Here is a 19,157-nt window from a genome sequence, read left to right on the forward strand (position 1 = left end):
TCTACAGCTCCTGCTAGTGAAAAATCTTTTGTTAAGAGTTTTTTTGAACAAGAGTCTACATTTATTTCATAACATTTATGCTCAAATTCATATATACAAATCAGTTATTTAAGCTGTGTTTTTGTTGTCGATCACCCAATATACAGTTTAACACTTTGCTCTTGTTATTTCATGAAATTTTATTTGCTGTGCTCAAAAATAGTTTGCCAGAGTGTTAAACTGAAAAAAAAAATCTACTTCAGCATTTTTTTGGTTTGTGCTCATATACACAGTATTGGAACCTTATAAATTTAGAAAAATAATCTAATCTATCTATTTAAACATTTTTTTTTTGGTTGCTGTTAATCCAATATACAGTCTAAGGGTGCGTTCACACGATGTAATGTGCCGCGTGATGTGGCACGTATACGGCGTGTGAGAGTTTGCGCGCCGTAAACTCTCACACGCTGTATACGTGCCACATCACGCGGCACGTTACATCGTATGAACGCACCCTTACAGCCCGCAATAATTAGAAAACAAAAAACTCTGTTATTTAAAGCTGCTTATCTTTAAAGGGATTCTACCACTAAAACACATTTTTTTCTAGTTAACACGTCGGAATAGCCTTTAAAAAGGCTATTCGTCTCCTACCTGTGGAAGTGCTCTCCGCCGCGCCGTTTGTTCAAAATACCGGTTTGTACTGGTATGCTAATTAGTCCTCTCGCAGCGATGGGGGCGTCCCCATCGCAGGAGCAGCGATGGGGGCGTCCCCATTGCAGCTCGAAAACCGACCGCAGCGCCGCCTCTCTGGTCTTCGGTGTCCTCCCCTTGCTTCTTCAGCATCTGTCGGACGCCTGCGCAAGTACGCTCTGTTCGGCGAAGATTGCCGAACGTACTGCGCATGCGCGAAATTGCAGTCCCAGCCATAGTGTGGGCACCGCAATTTCACGCATGCGCAGTACGTTCGGCAATCTTCGCCGAACAGAGCGTACTTGCGCAGGTGTCCGACAGACGCTGAAGAAGCAAGGGGAGGACACCGAAGACCAGAGAGGCGGCGCTGCGGTCGGTTTTCGAGCTGCAATGGGGACGCCCCCATCGTTGCTCCTGCGATGGGGACGCCCCCATCGCTGCGAGAGAACTAATTAGCATACCAGTACAAACCGGTATTTTGAACGAACGGCGCGGCGGAGAGCACTTCCACAGGTAGGAGACGAATAGCCTTTTTAAAGGCTATTCCGACGTGTTAACTAGAAAAAAATGTGTTTTAGTGGTAGAATCCCTTTAAGTACTTTTTTGTAAAACTCACAGTGTCGGAATTCTTGAAAATCACTATAAGGCTGCATTCACACTGAGTAACGCTGGCGTTTTTTGTGCTTATTTTTGCACATAGCGCCGCGTTAACGCCGCATTAACGCCGCGTTACGCCACGCTATTTTGCGTTGGCGTTGCCCGGTGTTAACGCGGCGTATACACGGTGTTAACGCGGCGCTATGTGCAAAAATAAGCACAAAAAACGCCAGCGTTACTCAGTGTGAATGCAGCCTAATAATGAAGCAGTGTGCAGTAAAAGACTGTAAAAAAGTAAGACAAGGGACAAGGCAAAATGATGGGACAAGTAAACAAGCTTGCAAACACTAAACACTAGCAGCGCCAGCAACACTACTTTTGGTTTTGGTGGCATTGACAGTAGCCACAGGATTGTTGCATTTCCTGAAAATGTAGATGAAGGTTTTGATTACTTGTCTCATTCATTTAATTCACAGTAGGATATTGTTTAGTCCTTATTTATAAAGTGCGAACATATTACACAGCACTTAACACATCAGAAGGTATATGAGCAGACAGTATTTGACTTTACAATTTGACAAATAATTAACATATTAAACAATTGGAGTGAGGTTCCTGCTTGACAGTTCTTACAAGGAAATAGGGAGACACAAGAGGTAGGATGACTTGTTCAATACAATGGCCCAACCATCTTTTAATAAATAAGGTCATGTAATTGAAGCTGTATGAGTCAGTTACAGAGTTACATAGTAGATGAGGTTGGATGAAGACATCAGTCTATTAAGTACAACCAATAACCCTACAATGCCCTACAGTGTTCATCCAGAAGAAGGCAAAAAAAACATGAGGCTTATGCCAATTGACCCATATCAGGGGAAAAAGAAAATTGTTTCTAACTCCAATCTGGGAGTTAGTATTAAACCCTGGATCATCATGTCCTTACCAGAATTTAGGACCCATAACCCATAATATTGTTCTCTTCAAGAAAGGCATCCAGGCCCTCTTTGAACTTGTATAATGAATCCGCCATCACCACTTCCTGGGGCAGAGAGTTCCATAGCCTCGCTGTTCTTACTGTGAAGAATCCCCTTCTATGTTGCTGGCAAAACTTTCTCTCCTCCAGATGTAGATGATGTCCCCTTGTCACTGTCACTGCCTAGGAGTAAAAAGATCATTAGAAAGTTCTTTGTATTGTCCCTTCATGTATTTGTAAATTGGTATTAAATCTCCCCGTAGACATATAATAAAGTGTACAAAAATAGAAAAAAGTTTTTCGCTCACCCTTATGTGTAGAAATATCGACTTGTAATGATGAGTTCGGGGTGCACGGCACGCTCTATTTCTTGAGCGTAGCAAGATCCAGTAGAAAAAGAGAAATTCGCCGGCAGCTCTCCGTGAATAAAATATAACTTTTATTGTCAACACATCTTAAAATGACAAAAACTAGATGCAACTAGTTTTTGTCATTTTAAGATGTGTTGACAATAAAAGTTATATTTTATTCACGGAGAGCTGCCGGCGAATTTCTCTTTTTCTACTGGATATAATAAAGTGGTTATGTCAGTTGCTCAGCTCCTGAGCGGCTGCCATAATTTATTACCCGACATCACAGCATGTTAATTATATTCACTGAAATGGCGGTGGTTTCCTTACAGGTGTAATTGAAGCAGAAAGGCTGTAGAGGAAACCTCTCTGGACTTTCTATGAAAAGTGCTACAGGAAAAAAAAACCAATGCGTTTCAGCTGCAGTTTTTCCTGCAACACCTTTTTGCTGCAGCCCGCTAAATGGGGCCTTAGCCTAAACAATGTGTATAGAGATTAAATTGGTCTATTACAAGTACTGTCAGAGAATATTAAATTATTGGCGATGAAATGGTTACCTGTCTATGTAACCACTGCAGCAGTAGCACAGATGCCAATCACTTACTATCTATAGAGTGAACCTGCCCTATCGATGTCTATTGAATTCTAGCGCTAATCTGCCTCTGTATAATTGCTTTATTCTCTAAGTCCTCCTATAACTATTGCTGGAATTCCTGAATTTTCTGAACTGTGCTGCCTATAGCCTAGCTAAGATGCAGTGAGATGGATCACAGATCTGTTTTCATGTCCACCATTACAGCAACTGAAGCTGATCGATAGTGTTCAAGCTTTTATACTCCCTATGACATGAGCACTATAAGGACTACCCAATGTCTATTCACTAAACAGATTTTCTCATAGAGAGTCGCCATCTCCAATACCAAGGTTAGATCATCAATATTTAGAATCTGAAATATCCTTTTTAAAAGTGGCCCTTCAAATGAAACTGCTTTATATGTGACATGTGAAATTCTTGTTCATGTGCTAATTTTTCAGAAAGTGGACGGCCAACATGTGGTAATCAAATAGTAGAAGATGGAGAGCAATGTGATGTGGGTTTGAAGGACAATGACCCATGCTGTTATGGTGCTTATGCAGGAGATGGTTTGCAGTGCACATTAAAGCCTGGGAAACAGTGCAGGTATGTTTTTCAAAGATAACAAAAGACATAGAAATAACTAATCTTAAAATGAAATTTTATACCTGCTACTATATACGGTATATAATATAGGATAATAATTAGAGATGAGCGAACAGTGAAATGTTCGAAGTTCGATTCGAGTAGCCGCTCAATACTCAACTGTTCGATGGAACTTCGAACCCCATTATAGTCTATGGGGTAAAAATACTCGTTTAGGGGGAAACCAATGTTCGACTCAGGAGGGTCACCAAGTCCACTATGACACCTCAGCAAATGATACCAACACCTCTGGAATGCAACTGGGACAGCAGGGGAAGCATGCCTGGGGGCATCTAACACGCCCAAGTCACAGTTTTACCCCAATATCACAGCCTATCAACTACACACTTTCCACACTCAAAAAAACCACTATGAAAGGGGAAAAATACCTGGAAACCTTTTTTCCTCCCCAATTCTATGGACTGAAACCCAAATTTTACTCTAATGAAACCTTAACAAGCGCCCCTTTAAATCACGTTGCCCATGACAACCACAGATGGAATAGGCAATGGGAAATCCAACAGTACCGACCCTTAACTGTCATTGTGGATGTGTGTGTGTGATGTGGTTAGACCATCCAAAATTCACTTTTCTGTCCCTGAACGTGAGCCCTTCTAAATTAAGTTAGAGGCCCATAAGCTGAGCTACCAGCAGAGATTGAGGCCCTTTAGGTGACTTCAGCCTCTTACCAGCAGAGTTTTAGGCCCTTTAACTTAGTTGAGCCTTGCACCAGCAGTGTTTTAGGCCCTTGGAGTGAATTGAGCCTCTAACCAGCAGAGTTTGGGGAAATCAGGGTGGATTCAGCCTCTAACCAGCAGAGTTTGGGGAAATCAGGGTGGATTCAGCTTCTAACCAGCAGAGTTTGGGGAAATCAGGGTGGATTCAGCCTCTAACCAGCAGAGTTTGGGGAAATCAGGGTGGATTCAGTCTCTAACCACCAGAGTTTGGTGAAATCAGAGTGGATTCAGCCTCTAACCAGCAGAGTTTGGGGAAATCAGGGTGGATTCAGCCTTTAACAGCAGAGTTTGGGGAAATCAGGGTGGATTCAGCCTCTAAATACCAGAGTTTGGTGAAATCAGAGTGGATTCAGCCTCTAACCAGCAGAGTTTGGGGAAATCAGGGTGGATTCAGCCTCTAACCAGCAGAGTTTTGTGAAATCAGAGTGGATTCAGCCTCTAACCAGCAGAGTTTGGGGAAATCAGGGTGGATTCAGCCTCTAATCAGCAGAGTTTGGTGAAATCAGGGTGGATTCAGCCTCCAACCAGCAGAGTTTGGGGAAATCAGGGTGGATTCAGCCTCTAACAGCAGAGTTTGGGGAAATCAGGGTGGATTCAGCCTCTAACCAGCAGAGTTTTGTGAAATCAGAGTGGATTCAGCTTCTAACCAGCAGAGTTTGGGGAAATCAGGGTGGATTCAGCCTCTAACCAGCAGAGTTTGGGGAAATCAGGGTGGATTCAGTCTCTAACCACCAGAGTTTGGTGAAATCAGAGTGGATTCAGCCTCTAACCAGCAGAGTTTGGGGAAATCAGGGTGGATTCAGCCTTTAACAGCAGAGTTTGGGGAAATCAGGGTGGATTCAGCCTCTAACTACCAGAGTTTGGTGAAATCAGAGTGGATTCAGCCTCTAACCAGCAGAGTTTGGGGAAATCAGGGTGGATTGAGCCTAGAAGGATCAGAATTGTGCAACGCAGATGGTGGAGGAATAAGAGGAGGAATTCTTTTCTTATTCTTTTCTTATGGTAGAGTTGGAAGGGACCTCAAGGGCCATCGGGTCCAACCCCCTGCGAGTGCAGGTTTTCCTAAATCATCCCAGCTATATGTTTATCCAGATTCCGCTTGAAGATTTCCATTGATGGAGCGCCCACCACCTCCCGTGGCAGCCTATTCCACTCTCTCACTACCCTCACTGTCAGAAAGTTTTTCCTAATGTCTAATCTGTATCTCTTTCCCTTTAGTTTCATCCCATTGCTTCTTGTACTTCCTTGTGCTAATGAGAATAGGGTAGATCCCTCTGCACTGTGACTACCTTTCAGATATTTGTAGACTGCTATTAAATCTCCCCTCAGCCTTCTCTTCTGCAAACTAAACAATCCCAGTTCTTTTAGCCGCTCCTCATAGGACATGGTTTGCAGACCTTCCACCATTTTGGTTGCTCTTCTCTGGACTTGCTCCAATATATCGATGTCTTTCTTGAATTGAGGCGCCCAGAACTGTACACAGTATTCCAGGTGTGGTCTGACCAGGGAAGAGTACAGCGGAATAATGACCTCTCTTGATCTAGATTCAATGCTTGTCTTAATACATCCCAGAATTTTATTAGCCTTTTTTGCAGCAGCACCGCACTGTTGGCTCATGTTGAATTTGTGATCTACTATTATGCCCAAGTCCTTTTCCCCTATGCTATCACTTAGTTCTATTCCTCCCATACTATATATGTTTTTTACATTTCTGTTACCCAGATGTAGAACTTTGCATTTGTCCCTGTTAAATACCATTTTGTTCGCCTCAGCCCATTGTTCCAGTGTGTCTAAGTCCTTTTGAATACACTCTCTCTCCTCTCTAGTGTTGGCTATTCCTCCTATCTTCGTATCATCTGCAAATTTTATGAGTTCCCCAATAATCAGGTGGGCACCTGAAGGTTTTTTTGTAGAGGTTGAGCGCAGACATGACAATTCATGTTGGCGTGATTGACACTGGTGGGCATGAAAATGATGGGTCTATCCAGTGGTTGTTCATTTTGATGAAAGTCAGCCGATCGGCACTCTCAGCTGACAGCCGGCTGCGCTTATCTGTGATGATACCACCGGCTGCACTGAAAACCCTTTCAGATAGCATGCTGGCGGCAGGACAGGACAGCGCCTCCACGGCGTATAGGGCAGGTTCAAGCCACAGGTCCAACTTTGACACCCAATATGTGTAGGGCGCAGAGGGATCGGAGAGGACAGGGCTGTGGTCGGACAGGTATTCCTGCAACATGCGCCTATACTATTATACCGCCTGGTGACACTAGACCCCAGTGGCGGGAGTTTGGCGATCGGGTGCCATTAACGTGTCCCAGTGCTTAGACAGACCTTGTGGGTGTAGACCGGACGGCACTTGTTCGCCTCATGGAGGAACTGTCCTCTCTGCCACCAACGACACTTGTTTGTGCACTACAAGCGGGCATGCGCAGTCGGCTCTGCCCAGGCCCGATGCCTGGCAGAGTGAATTCAGAGCCGGAAGATGCCACGGGGAAGCTGCACGTAGAAGACTTCTAAAGGTAGGAAAAGAACCAGCGTTGATTGGCCGACTGTATAGCATTCGGCCAATCAATGCTGGTTCTGCATCAAACTTTTCCATTCGAATAGCGAGTGGTACTCGATCGAGTATGAGTATTTCGAATACCGTAGTATTCGATAGAATACCTACTCGATCGAATACTACTCGCTCATTTCTAATTATAACGTCTGAAGTCTGACATTATTTGCACTATTAGCAACCCACGCACAAACTTGCAGGTTTATTGAAATCACACAACTAAGCGGGTGCGAGAATGTGAGAGTATGTAGTGGCAGAAGCTGCCACAGGGTCCGGGACATTAGGGAGCCTGGTGGGCACCTGAAGGTTTTTTTTTTTTTTTTTTAATAGAGCATTATCTGATGGAGTAACCCCATCAGGTAACGGGCCATATTTACTTACCAATCCCTGTTCCTGCTCACAGTTGCCTGCTCCTCTCCTTCTGAAAAGACCCCAGAGTGTAATAATTCTTTTCCTTCTGAAAAGACCCCAGAATAAAATAATTGTTCGTGGGTGGTCCACAATGGGGCATAATACTGTGTGAAGAGGCCATTATGGTGCATAGTAGTGTGTGCAGGTGCTATTATGTGGCATAACAGTGTGTGCAGGGGCCACTATGGGGCATAATAGTGCCCACTATGGGGCATAATAGAGTGTGCAGGGGCCACTATGGGGCATAACAATGTGTGCAGGGGCCACTATGGGGCATAATAGTGTGTTCAGGGGCCACTATGGGGCATAATATTGTGTGCAGGGGCCAGTATGGGGCATTATAGTGTGTGCAGAGGCCACTATGAGCATAATACTGTGTGCAGGGGCCACTATGGGGCATAATACTGTGTGCAGGGGCCACTATGGTAAATGTCAAATGTTCGCCTAAGGGCCCAGCCATTCCTATTTACGCCATTGAGGGTATGCATTATCTAAAATGAGACATCTTTCAAAGGCCTGCGGCCACAAGAAAAATGGGCGCTTACACAGTAAGTAAGTGGCCATTTTCTTGTGGCCTGTGGGTATGTGTAGTCGGCTCTGCCCAGGCTCGAGGCCACAAGTTTCACTGCCTACGCGGGAAGAAGACGCAAGGAAAGGATTCTCCTGATAAAGATGGAGACGGCGCTGGAGAGAGTTTTCTGGCAGCATTGGGGATGCCCCCAGTGCTGTTTGAGCGCTGGGGCCCGTCCCCAGTGCTGCAAGAGAACTCATTTGCATATCGGTAAAAAACAGTATTTCTATCAAACGGCGGTGCGGAGAAGACATCTAAAGGGAGGAGACGAATAGCCTTTCTTAAGGCTATTTCGACGTGTTAGGGAGAAAAAAATACTTTCCAAATGATAGGATCCCTTTAAAGTCAATGTTTTTTAAAAAATGCAGTTGCTAAAAATATTAGTTGCTAAAAGCAGAAACTAAACAAAAAATTATATGTACCAAACCTCCTAAAAATAGTTAACATGTGCAGAGTTCATTCATTTCACTAAGTCCTGCACCCACATGCACTTGTCTTCAGAAAATCACTAGAACTGGAAGGAATAAAAATCTGCTTTGAAGCTGGAAATGTTAAAAAAGTATCATCCTATAAAATGTAGGGAATACACACCATGGAAAACAAGTAAACCCCTAAACCCTAAGTAAGTTATTTTGAGAATTGTTTCGCAGTGTCAAAAAGCTGGACAAACACATTAATATTTATTTATGATACAATCCAACTAAATTGTTTAATGATATTAAAATAGTTTTTGATTATATGCAACAGAGTATATTAACTTTGAGTGAAAAATCAGTGGAAGACATTGGGACCAGTCCTATATGCCAATTTATTTTACTATATCTCTCTGCACAATATTAAAGGGGTTTTCTAAGCAAAAATAATGTTTTTTTTTTAAAAAAAGTTCTGTTCGTGCTATTAATGGGTTAATAAGTGCACCCATAAAACTTTAGTAGTGTTTTGAGTGATTTCTGGGTTTCTCTGGGAGCACATAGCATTTTCTTCATTTGTTTATGTGGTGTAGCTTCCTGGTGCCTTAGCTTATGCAATGCATTCTGATAGTTGTAGGCTATAAGGGAGAGTTCACACGGAGTAACGTGCTGCGTGATGTGGCACGTATACGCCGTGTGAGACTTTGCGGGCCGTATACGCTCCCATTGACTTCAATGGGAGACGGGATCGTATACGCGGCGCTATTTTGCGGCCGTGATTTTGTGCAAAATAACGCAGTGTTTACGATCCACGCTCCCATTGAAATCAATGGGAGCGTATATGGCCCGCAAAATCTCACACGGCGTATATGTGCCACATCACGCGGCACGTTACTCCGTGTGAACTCTCCCTTACACTCACTCTTCCCCATCCCTCTCTATCACCCACTCTCTGTCTCCCTAGCTATCCTACCCACTACTAGCCCTTCACAACTCACTCAGCCCACCACTCTACCCTATTATATTTTACCAGTGACTTCCTTCTGCAAGGAACGGCTCCTCCTCTTTATAGACTGCAAGCGCGCAGCACTGGAACGTAGTCATCAATACATGTAGTGTTGGCTTCAGTGCTAAGCTAGGACTCTGGCCCTATTGCACATGTGTGTGCCGACGTCATCAAGAGGAGCCGTAGAAGGAAGCCTAGACAGGAAGGAGATGGGTAAATATGATGGAGTAGATGGGGGGGGGGGTGTTGTAATGACCATCCGTTTCTGGAAAAGGGGAAATGGATCGTCACTGGATAATCAGAAAATGTCCCAGGGGCGGTCACATGAAAAGTACCGGTTGTTCCTTTCTCATATTCCTAATCATGCCATGTGCATTGAATGCCACTATAAGATCATTTCTGTTATTGTATGGTGAGTGGATTTTTAACATCAAGTTTTTTTTCATAACCATTTTAGTCCCAGCCAAGGACAGTGCTGTGATAACTCTTGTTCATATAAGCCAAATGGAGAACTTTGTCGAGAAGAAGCTGAATGTACATTTAAAAGTTTATGCACAGGTAAAACTTCTATATGTCCAACTTCCACTCCCAAAAGCAACTACACCTTGTGCAACATAGGAACACGAATATGCCTGAATGGGGTAAGTTGTCTCTTGAATGTGAAACTAAAGTTAGATTCATATCTATATTGGAATCTCTGTTAGTATTGTGTCAGGATATTATATCTTGAAAGAATCCTGATGATCCCATTATAACTAGGGGGTCTGTCAGGCCTTATGTTCATACAATATGGTAGTAATGGTACAGTATACATTCAGGCTAAGGCCACACGTTGCGGAAAAGCAGCTTTGTTTGTTGCAGATTTTGTTGCGTTTTTTTGAGCCAAAGCCACGGGTGGATTGGGCAAAAGTTAGAAATAGAATTAATGCCTATATGTCTCCCATATCCTTCTGTAGCCATCCTTGGCTTTGGATCAAAAAGCCGCAATAAAATTTTCAACAAAAAATCTGCGTTTCCACACCGTGGTGCTTTAGCCTCAAGGGGGCTAAAGTCAGCAGTGGAGTACCACAAGGACTTGTTGGAGACACAGAACTATTAAATCTGTCAATATAAAGAACTGACTTGTTATTTATTGATTCAAAGAATTGTACAAAGGACCAGGTGTAGAAGAAAGTGGTTCTGACATCAGAACAGGGAAGGGTTCTTTAAATATAGAGTAGTCAAACTCTGGAGCGCTGTATCCTAAAATAGGCTGATACTAATAGAGTAACAGAATTATTGGCAAGTGGTGTGCAGTCAAAGCACATGGACCTCATAGACTATAATGGGGTCTGTGCCCTTTCCGCACGGTTTCCGTACAGAACACATGGACAGAAAAGTAGTTCATGATCTACTTTCCTGTCCACATGACTCGTGCGGAGACCGTGCGGAAAGCACACGGACCCCATTATAGTCTATGGGGTCCGTGTGCTTTCACTGCTCACTGCTTGCCAATTTGTTCAGTAGTCTGTTTGGGGGGGTCCCCATGCAGGTTCCCCCAAATGGATTACCGACGCAGATATGAACGAAGCCTCAGAATGAAAAAGGAGGAAGAAAAAAATATGATTGGTCAAAAACTGATTACATACTGATTACATATTGACACAGTTTTCATCCAGACAGTTTGAAATCAGTTTTTGAAGATGTTAAATACTCATTTCAAACAGATTTGCTGAACACAGATTTGAACCAGGTTCGCAAGGGGCCCCCCCGAATGGAATACCAAACGCAAGTGCAAACGCTGCTGCAATAAAAGCACATGGACCCCATAGACTATAATGGGGTCTGTGTGCTTACTGCCAGATCTCCGCAGGGATCTTGCGGACAGGAAAGAAGTTCACCATTTACTTTCCTGTCCGCATGATTCATTCAGGCAGCGTGCGGTCAGCACACGGACCCCATTATAATTTATGCATTAGCACAGCGCTTGCAATTGCGTTTGTATTCCGTTCGGAGGGTCTCCATGCGGACTCTCCCCAGACAGAATACAAAAGCAAATGTGAACAGGGCATTAAGAGATATGCATAAATGTCTAGAAGGTTCAGGTTCCACTTCTAAGATCCTCAAAGAATGGGAACCTCAAATGTTTATTTCAAAAGAATGAAACTCTTGCCTGGTTATATATCATGTTCTATTTTCCATCTCTGGCCACCAATGAACACCAGCTCCTACGCATCTACTGTACATCTCAGTTTATATGACCCTGTTAATGAAACATAGGAGGGGGTTGGGGTATTCTGAGAATCTGAAGTCAAGATTTTCACATGGAGTTTTATTTTATCTTATATATGTATCCTAGGTTTATCATAAAACATTTATTTTTCTCTTTTCAGATGTGTCGCCAATCAATTTGTACAAAATATGGTTTAGAGCAATGTGATTGTGATGCCCAGTCTCTGTATACAAAGTGCCAGCTGTGCTGCCAAAGACCAGGTAGGAAAACACAGATTATAAGAAAAACCTCCACTCATTGTAACACAAACTGATATATTGGAGCATATTTATTATACCTTGTATGCCAGTCCAAATTTTCTGCGCAAATTGGGGGGTTTTTTGCAAAAAATTTCAACTTTTTCTTTTTTGTGCTGCATTCACCACTTTCCCTAAAACGGGGCAATGCCTAAAGCATACAGGAGACAGGGTCAAATTTATAATCATTTGAATCAGAAATTTGGTGTAAATGATGCTGAAAACTACATCAGCTATGAGATGGCATAGATCTCCTTACATGCACACGGCCCGGCAGACAATGTAATAATAGTGATAAAGTAAATCTTCATTTTGTCCTGAAAAAAACAAAAAAAAACCCTTACACAACTCCATACATGGAAGTATAGAAAAGTTACAGGTGCCACAATTTGGCAATGCCAAAAAAGTTTTGTTGAACACTAGAATAACAACAACACTCTTTGACTGTTTCCCAATACATTGCACAGAGTATTAAGTAGTACCATTAAGATGTACAATTTGTCCTTCAAAAGATTAGTCCTCATACAGCTCTGTAAATGGAAAAAATTATGGCGTTTGGAAGGTGGGGAGTAAAAATCAAAGATGCAAAAACAAAAAAAATCTTGGTGAAATTGCAAAACACATGCAATTTGATGCAAAGACGTCCATTGCCTCTTTATATGTATTCTATTATATTACTCATTGCCGCTTTCATTGATAAAAATGAAATAAAGCTACAGTATTTTGTACAGATTAAATATATAAATTATATTTATACTGGGGAAGATTTATGAAGTTACCAATGGAAGTCTTCATAACCTCATCATTAGTGGAGGGGGTGCCTCATATATGACAAGTCGCATGCCTCCTGTTAAGTAAGGCACATTATTACTATTATCACATTATAATTGGATGGTTAAACAGCATAAAAACTGCAATTCTGCCATTTTGATTTGTTCTTCCTTTATGGCGTTCACTGAATGGGATAAATAGTCTTATAATAATAGTAGTATTTTACCAGTATGAGCATTTTTGGTGTAGGGATACCTAATAGGTGGAATTTCTTAAGGCCTCAGTCACATCTGCGTTGGTATTCTGTTTCATGGGGACCCCCTAAATAGAATACCAAATGCATTGGCAAGCGGTGAATGCAGTGAAAGAACACGGACCCCATGCTACAGTAAATTTTATTGTTATTTTTATACTGCTCAATATCTGTGATGTAATATTTTGACAGGTGATGTGTCTTCCTGTAGAAGTACAAAGTCTTCAGAGCTGAGATATCTGTTTAATATGACTGCAATATTTCTTCCGGCGGGTTCACCGTGTGAGAAAAGGCAGGGTTATTGTGATAAATTTCACGTCTGCCGACTTGTTGATGCAGATGGGCCCATTGCCAGACTGAGAAAATCATTCTTAAATATCATTGAGTTTGACCCTGCAGCCTGGATGAAGGTAATGACATCACTATGTGATATATGATAGATGATGAAATATATACTTTCTGGAGTAATTTGTTCATTTGTTACCAGAGGTCCTTCTAGTTTGATATTGGCATTCTATTCTTCCTACATAAGGCTATGTCATTACAACTACTGTATCATTCTGAGAAATAGAAAAGTTATACAATTTTACTTTAAGGGTTTATGCATTTCTTGTGGGATATATTCTTCAAGGTTTTTCCTGCCTGGTGGCCACTAGCTGTGGCTTATAGATGGGGATGAAAGGAGAGGTGACTGTGAAAATGTGCAACTATCTCATACTTGACAACTTTTGGCGAAGGATTTCTGGAAGCCCCGATGCACAAACCAGGCCATGAAAATTTGTGTGTGACTATGTAGCATCCCCTTTTGAGCTCAGCATGTCCCCTTTTGTTGCAGGTCATGCCTCTATTGGTAACAGGACAAAACATACAGAATGCCCGCCCATATCACATATAATATGACTAAAAGTCGGGGAGATGCCTGGCCTGGGAAATTTGCCCACTCTTCAGGAGCTCACCCCTTTTTGTCCATGTATCTGTGCCATGTATACAGGGCCGACGTCAATACCTGGTTTACCTGTGCAAGTCCTGGGGCCCCAAGCTCCTGAGGTAGCCCACTCAGCAGTGGTACATGGTACGGGACCCGCAGCTAGCTGGAACTGGCTAGGGCCCCAGACCACCATGATAGTGGTAGGGGAAAGCCTGGTTCCCCCGACCGCTATATGTACTGCTAATGGAGAGGGGCCTGGTGATCGCTGGGCCTCTTTCCAATAGATGCCAGCCCAGGGAGGGAATTAAAAATAAAAAAATACTTATACTCATCTGTCTATGGGCTCAGCATCCACTCCGGAGCTCTTCAGGCTGGTGACTGAGGTCCTGCTCCACAGGACTCACAGCTGGGTTCTGTTATTGGACCCCTGCAGTCACGTGGGGTGCACGAATGTAATGATGTCATCACACCCCGCGTGACCGCTGATGCCCAGCAGTGACGTCTTGGGAACAGGACCTCAGTTGGAAGGCTGAAGAGGAGCGAGAAAGGAGCGAGGATGCCCTGGAGAGGTGAGATAAGGTGAGTATAAGTGTTTGTTATTTTTAAACACTTACCCTGAGCCTCTACTTATTATACAATACAAACAGAGAGGACTGGAAAGTCCAAGTAATTAAGACATTCACCGTTATAATATTTCTAAAAATGTAGTTTTATTGATACAAAAACATGTAAAACAATGCACATTATATATAAGTATAACACACTAAGACTAACAATACTGTAGAAACAAGGCCACCCACAGGGCAGAGACCTGTGTCACAAATCACCATACAAATGGATCAGACAGAGAAAAGCAGCATCGACGCCCTAAAGGTATCTTAACCACTTCAGTACCGGGCCAATTTGTGGTCCAGGACCAGACACATTTTAGGTTTATTATGTATGTGCGGTTTTGAGGTCTGTAAAATTTTTCTCGTATGTCTTAGTCAACTAATTTTTGCGTCTTTTTTCGGGGACACATAGGGCTTTATTTTTATGTTATTTTTATTTTCAAATGTGTTAATTTTTTTTTATATCCAGGAAAATATAAACAAAATAGGAGGGAAATTGTGTCTGGTTTTCAATTTATATATTTTTTTTTATTTAATAACACAAAGTGTCACTGAAAAACTTTATAATATAGTTTTTCGTCTCCGTCATGGTAATTTTTATTTTGTATGGTGTCGTCGGGGGTGGGGCTATAACCTTTAATAACGGCGTTTTATTAGCGTATTATTTATTTATTTTTTATTATTATTTTATTTACATTTTTTTAAAACTTTTTTATTATATTTTTATTTTATTTTTTTCCCAGATTGTGTCCCCATAAGGTGATAAGAGACCTTTGGGGACATCTGATCACTTTTTTTTTTGTACTGGAGGCTGATTTCTCCTATAACTGAGGCTGCTACATTTAATCTCAGTTACAGGAGAAATACAGACTCTTGCACACTGCTATACACAGTATGCAGAGCTGATCTGAGTCCTGTAGGACCCAGAAGCTCTGGCAGGACACTGCTCCCGGCAGATCATGTGTCTGCCGGGTCAGAGGGCAGCTGATTTATGGCTGCGTCCATAGCTGTGTATACAGCGCTCATTGAGCGCTGTATACACAGCGATCGAGATAGCAGAGCAGGTAATAAATCTGCCCTGCTATCTCTCTGGGAGCTGAAGTTACAGCCGGCTCCTAGTGAAAGCAGCTGAACGATCTTGTGCAGCTGCTGTGTTCTGACTTGGACGTACAGGTACGTCCTGGCAGAACTAGACAACCACTATCCGGACGTATATAGTCTATGGGCGGTCCGGAAGTGGTTAATCACATATGTATGTAAATCTCCAAGTCCCTATGTAGCAGGGTAAAGAAAAAAATAGGTAGAGAAAAAACTGTGTCTCTAATGAAACAAGAAAAGAGTAAAACTCATACACACAAGAACATGTCCGAAATCAGGTAAAGGAAAAATGCTGCACAGTCATTCAAGTGTTAAATACAAGGAACATTCATCACTTCAAGTCTGTCCACACTATGTCTCTAGGTCTAACAAAAAGCGTTTCTTACCCATAATATTGGTAATATGTGATTAAGATACCTTTAGGGCATCGATGCTGCTTTTCTCTGTCTGATCCATTTGTATGGTGATTTGTGACACAGGTCTCTGCCCTGTGGGTGGCCTTGTTTCTACAGTATTGTTAGTCTTAGTGTGTTATACTTATATATAATGTGCATTGTTTTACATGTTTTTGTATCAATAAAACTAAATTTTTAGAAATATTATAACGGTGAATGTCTTAATTACTTGGACTTTCCAGTCCTCTCTGTTTGTATTGTGTGCTATTCGATTAAGACATATCCTTGATTGGGCTGATATTTTTTAGGTCATTTATGTATATTGGATGTTTTTTGACCTTTATGTGCTATGCTTTTGTTATCTCTACTTACTATAGTCTGGGGTCTGTTGTGACCCCAGAGTATAATAATAGCACCAACTCTAGAGGAGGGGGGGGAGCTCTTGGGAGCATCTGTGTGGGGACCATCGTGAAGCATATAATTCTGTGTAGGGGCCACTGTGCATAATATAATTCTGTGTGGGGGCCACTGCGGATCATATAATACTGTGTGTGGGCCATTCTGGAGCATATAATACTGTGTGGGGGCCACTGTTGAGCACATAATACTGTGTGGTGGCCACTGTTGAGCATGTAATACTGTGTTAGGGCCACGGAGGAGTGTGTGATACTGTGTGGGGGCCACTCTGGAGCATATAATACTTTGTGGGAGACACTTCTGAGTATGTAATACTGTGTGTGGGCCATGGCGGAACATGTAATGCTGTGTGGGGGCCCACTGTGGAGCATAAAATACTGTGTAGGGGCCACTGCAGAGCACATAATGCTGTATGGGGGACCAATGCAGTACTTTATTAACAGTATCAGGCCCTGTTCACACGGTGGAATCTGGCACTGATTTTGCAGTGGATTTCACACATAAAACAGCAAATTCTTTCCTCATCCTGCCTCCTTTTGAAACTAATTGGAGCAGAAATCTGGAAAAAAAGCGTCCTGGATCTTACCGCAAATTCTGCAGCTGCTTCACCCTTGAGACTTCCCACTGGTTAGACTCATTCATTTGGGCCTAATCACTGGTGGAAACCACAACAGAATGCTGACGTTTTGCACTACAAGCCAGGGGCAGAAAATAACGAAGAATCCAAGGCAGATGTCCACCTTAAATTCCTTTTTACTTTCCGATGTCCGAACGTATTGTATTTAAGTGTATGGAATGGACTGCATTACACCTCACTCCAGTAGGTCTCCCTCAGCAATAAAAACCAAAACAAAACAAAACCCAATTTCGATATTTTTTTTTTTTTTTTTTCTGCAGTGTGCATGAATTACTCCAGAAGGGAGCCACTAGGGCTCTGTCTCCCAAGTGCCAAAACTGACCTGGAGACAGCCCTGCACGTAAAATTGCTGGAATAAAGAGGTAGACCACAGTTGTCAATGAGGTCACTTGTAAAATCTATTAATTCCTCAGTGTGCAGCATAATTAAGTAATATAATGAAACCATTTTAGTTTTAATTGAAGCCAATTATAATGGTTGCTTTTTGCCATCAAAATAATAGTCAAAGAATTACTGGGCTGAACCAGTTAGTGACCAGCATTACAAGATGCTATTGACATTACTACAGCATATGGCACTAATGTATGAGGGTGCCTTTACATGCAGAAAATCAGATCCATCCTTCATGGCTATATCAGAACATTTGTTTTTTATTGTTACTAAATCAATATATGTCCAATATATTTTGTGCACAAGGTTTCTCCATTTTTGAATATACAAGAGGGTCACAAAGGCAATAAATATATATCACATTCGTTTATAAAGTGTATATATTCTTCTTTTCTGTATTACATAGACACGATGGTGGGCTGTTCTTCTGATTATATTAACATTGGGAGCTTTGATGGCTGGAACAATATTTATATTTGGCCGAACTCTGGACTCTAAGAAAGGTAACGTGAAATATAAGCCAAATAAATAAGACAAAACGTTGTGTAGGTTGAGCCATGAAATAAGTATGTTATACACAGTGTGAATTGTAGTGTATATGTTTTACATTATACAGGACAATTAATCCACAAAGCGCTCTGCACACGTCTGGTTATTACATTGTATTGATATGTCATAAGAGATGAGGTTATCTAGAAGTAAACTTACCATTTAATTTTTTTGTAGGCTAAATAATTAATTCAGCTGATTTTAACTTTAAAAGGGTTGTCCATGTTTGCCTGGACAACCCCATTAATAATCTGGAGCCTATAAATAACTCTGGTGCATCTCACTCCAACACTTGAAAATGCCAGTCTTGATAAATTTCTTTCAAAGTATTTGCATAACTTTTATTTTACAATGCACAAGTCACATTTAACACAGAACCAGCAGCCTATTATTATTATTATTATTATTATTATTATTATTATTATTATTATTATTATTATTATTATTTTTTATGGATATTACTGCTATTTTTCAGCTTTTCCAAAATAATATCTGTGTCTTGTTTTCTAGTACCAAAACCAAGTAAGCAAACTGACAGAGTTAATCCTAGAAGATCCAATAGTCGTCATCAAAGAATTATACATAACCAAAAAGAAGTATATATGGCATCTATCTACATGCAGTCCGAGACAAGACTCTAGTATATACTGTACTAAGGTATATTGTGGTTATGTGACTTTCAGGAAAAGTAATAAAAGCAATTAAGCCAAAGTATATAAATAATAAATAATTTCCTATGTGACATTTACATTTGCTCAACTTCTGTCATATCATAATCAAAGAGCATGTAAAATAAATTATAAAAGCAGTGTATTCTTCTCAATGGCAGCGGTCATGGTTTTCCCCCTCTAATGCTAGTGTACATGAAAAGTTTATTAAAAAAAATATATATATTAGCCAAAAGGTTTGCAACAGCAGCAGCTGCTATGGTATGTATCTATACACACTAATATGCAAACACATATGCCCAAACAATAAATAAAATAGACAAAAATTCATTAAGTGGGACAAGCTAATTAAGTGTAAATGTATCAATCAATGTTATAAAAATGAGTTGATATGAAGATCTAATAAAAAGATCTTGTACAATACCC

At 41.4% G+C, this 19,157-nt stretch overlaps 1 protein-coding gene across 1 annotated transcript in view; it reads left to right on the forward strand.

Moving 5' to 3' along the window:
- LOC142213858 (disintegrin and metalloproteinase domain-containing protein 10-like) overlaps positions 1 to 18,752 on the forward strand; it is a 60,762-nt gene extending 42,010 nt beyond the window's left edge. The window contains exons 11-16 of the mRNA XM_075282421.1: positions 3,628 to 3,772; positions 9,964 to 10,147; positions 11,879 to 11,978; positions 13,231 to 13,448; positions 17,921 to 18,017; positions 18,574 to 18,752. Coding sequence (XP_075138522.1) covers positions 3,628 to 3,772; positions 9,964 to 10,147; positions 11,879 to 11,978; positions 13,231 to 13,448; positions 17,921 to 18,017; positions 18,574 to 18,704 — 875 coding nt within the window. The 3' untranslated portion in view covers positions 18,705 to 18,752. The remainder of the gene's footprint in view (positions 1 to 3,627; positions 3,773 to 9,963; positions 10,148 to 11,878; positions 11,979 to 13,230; positions 13,449 to 17,920; positions 18,018 to 18,573) is intronic.
- The last annotated feature ends 405 nt before the right edge of the window (positions 18,753 to 19,157 follow it).

Source organism: Leptodactylus fuscus, chromosome 1, assembly GCF_031893055.1.
Source record: "Leptodactylus fuscus isolate aLepFus1 chromosome 1, aLepFus1.hap2, whole genome shotgun sequence".
Lineage (NCBI taxonomy): Eukaryota > Metazoa > Chordata > Amphibia > Anura > Leptodactylidae > Leptodactylus > Leptodactylus fuscus.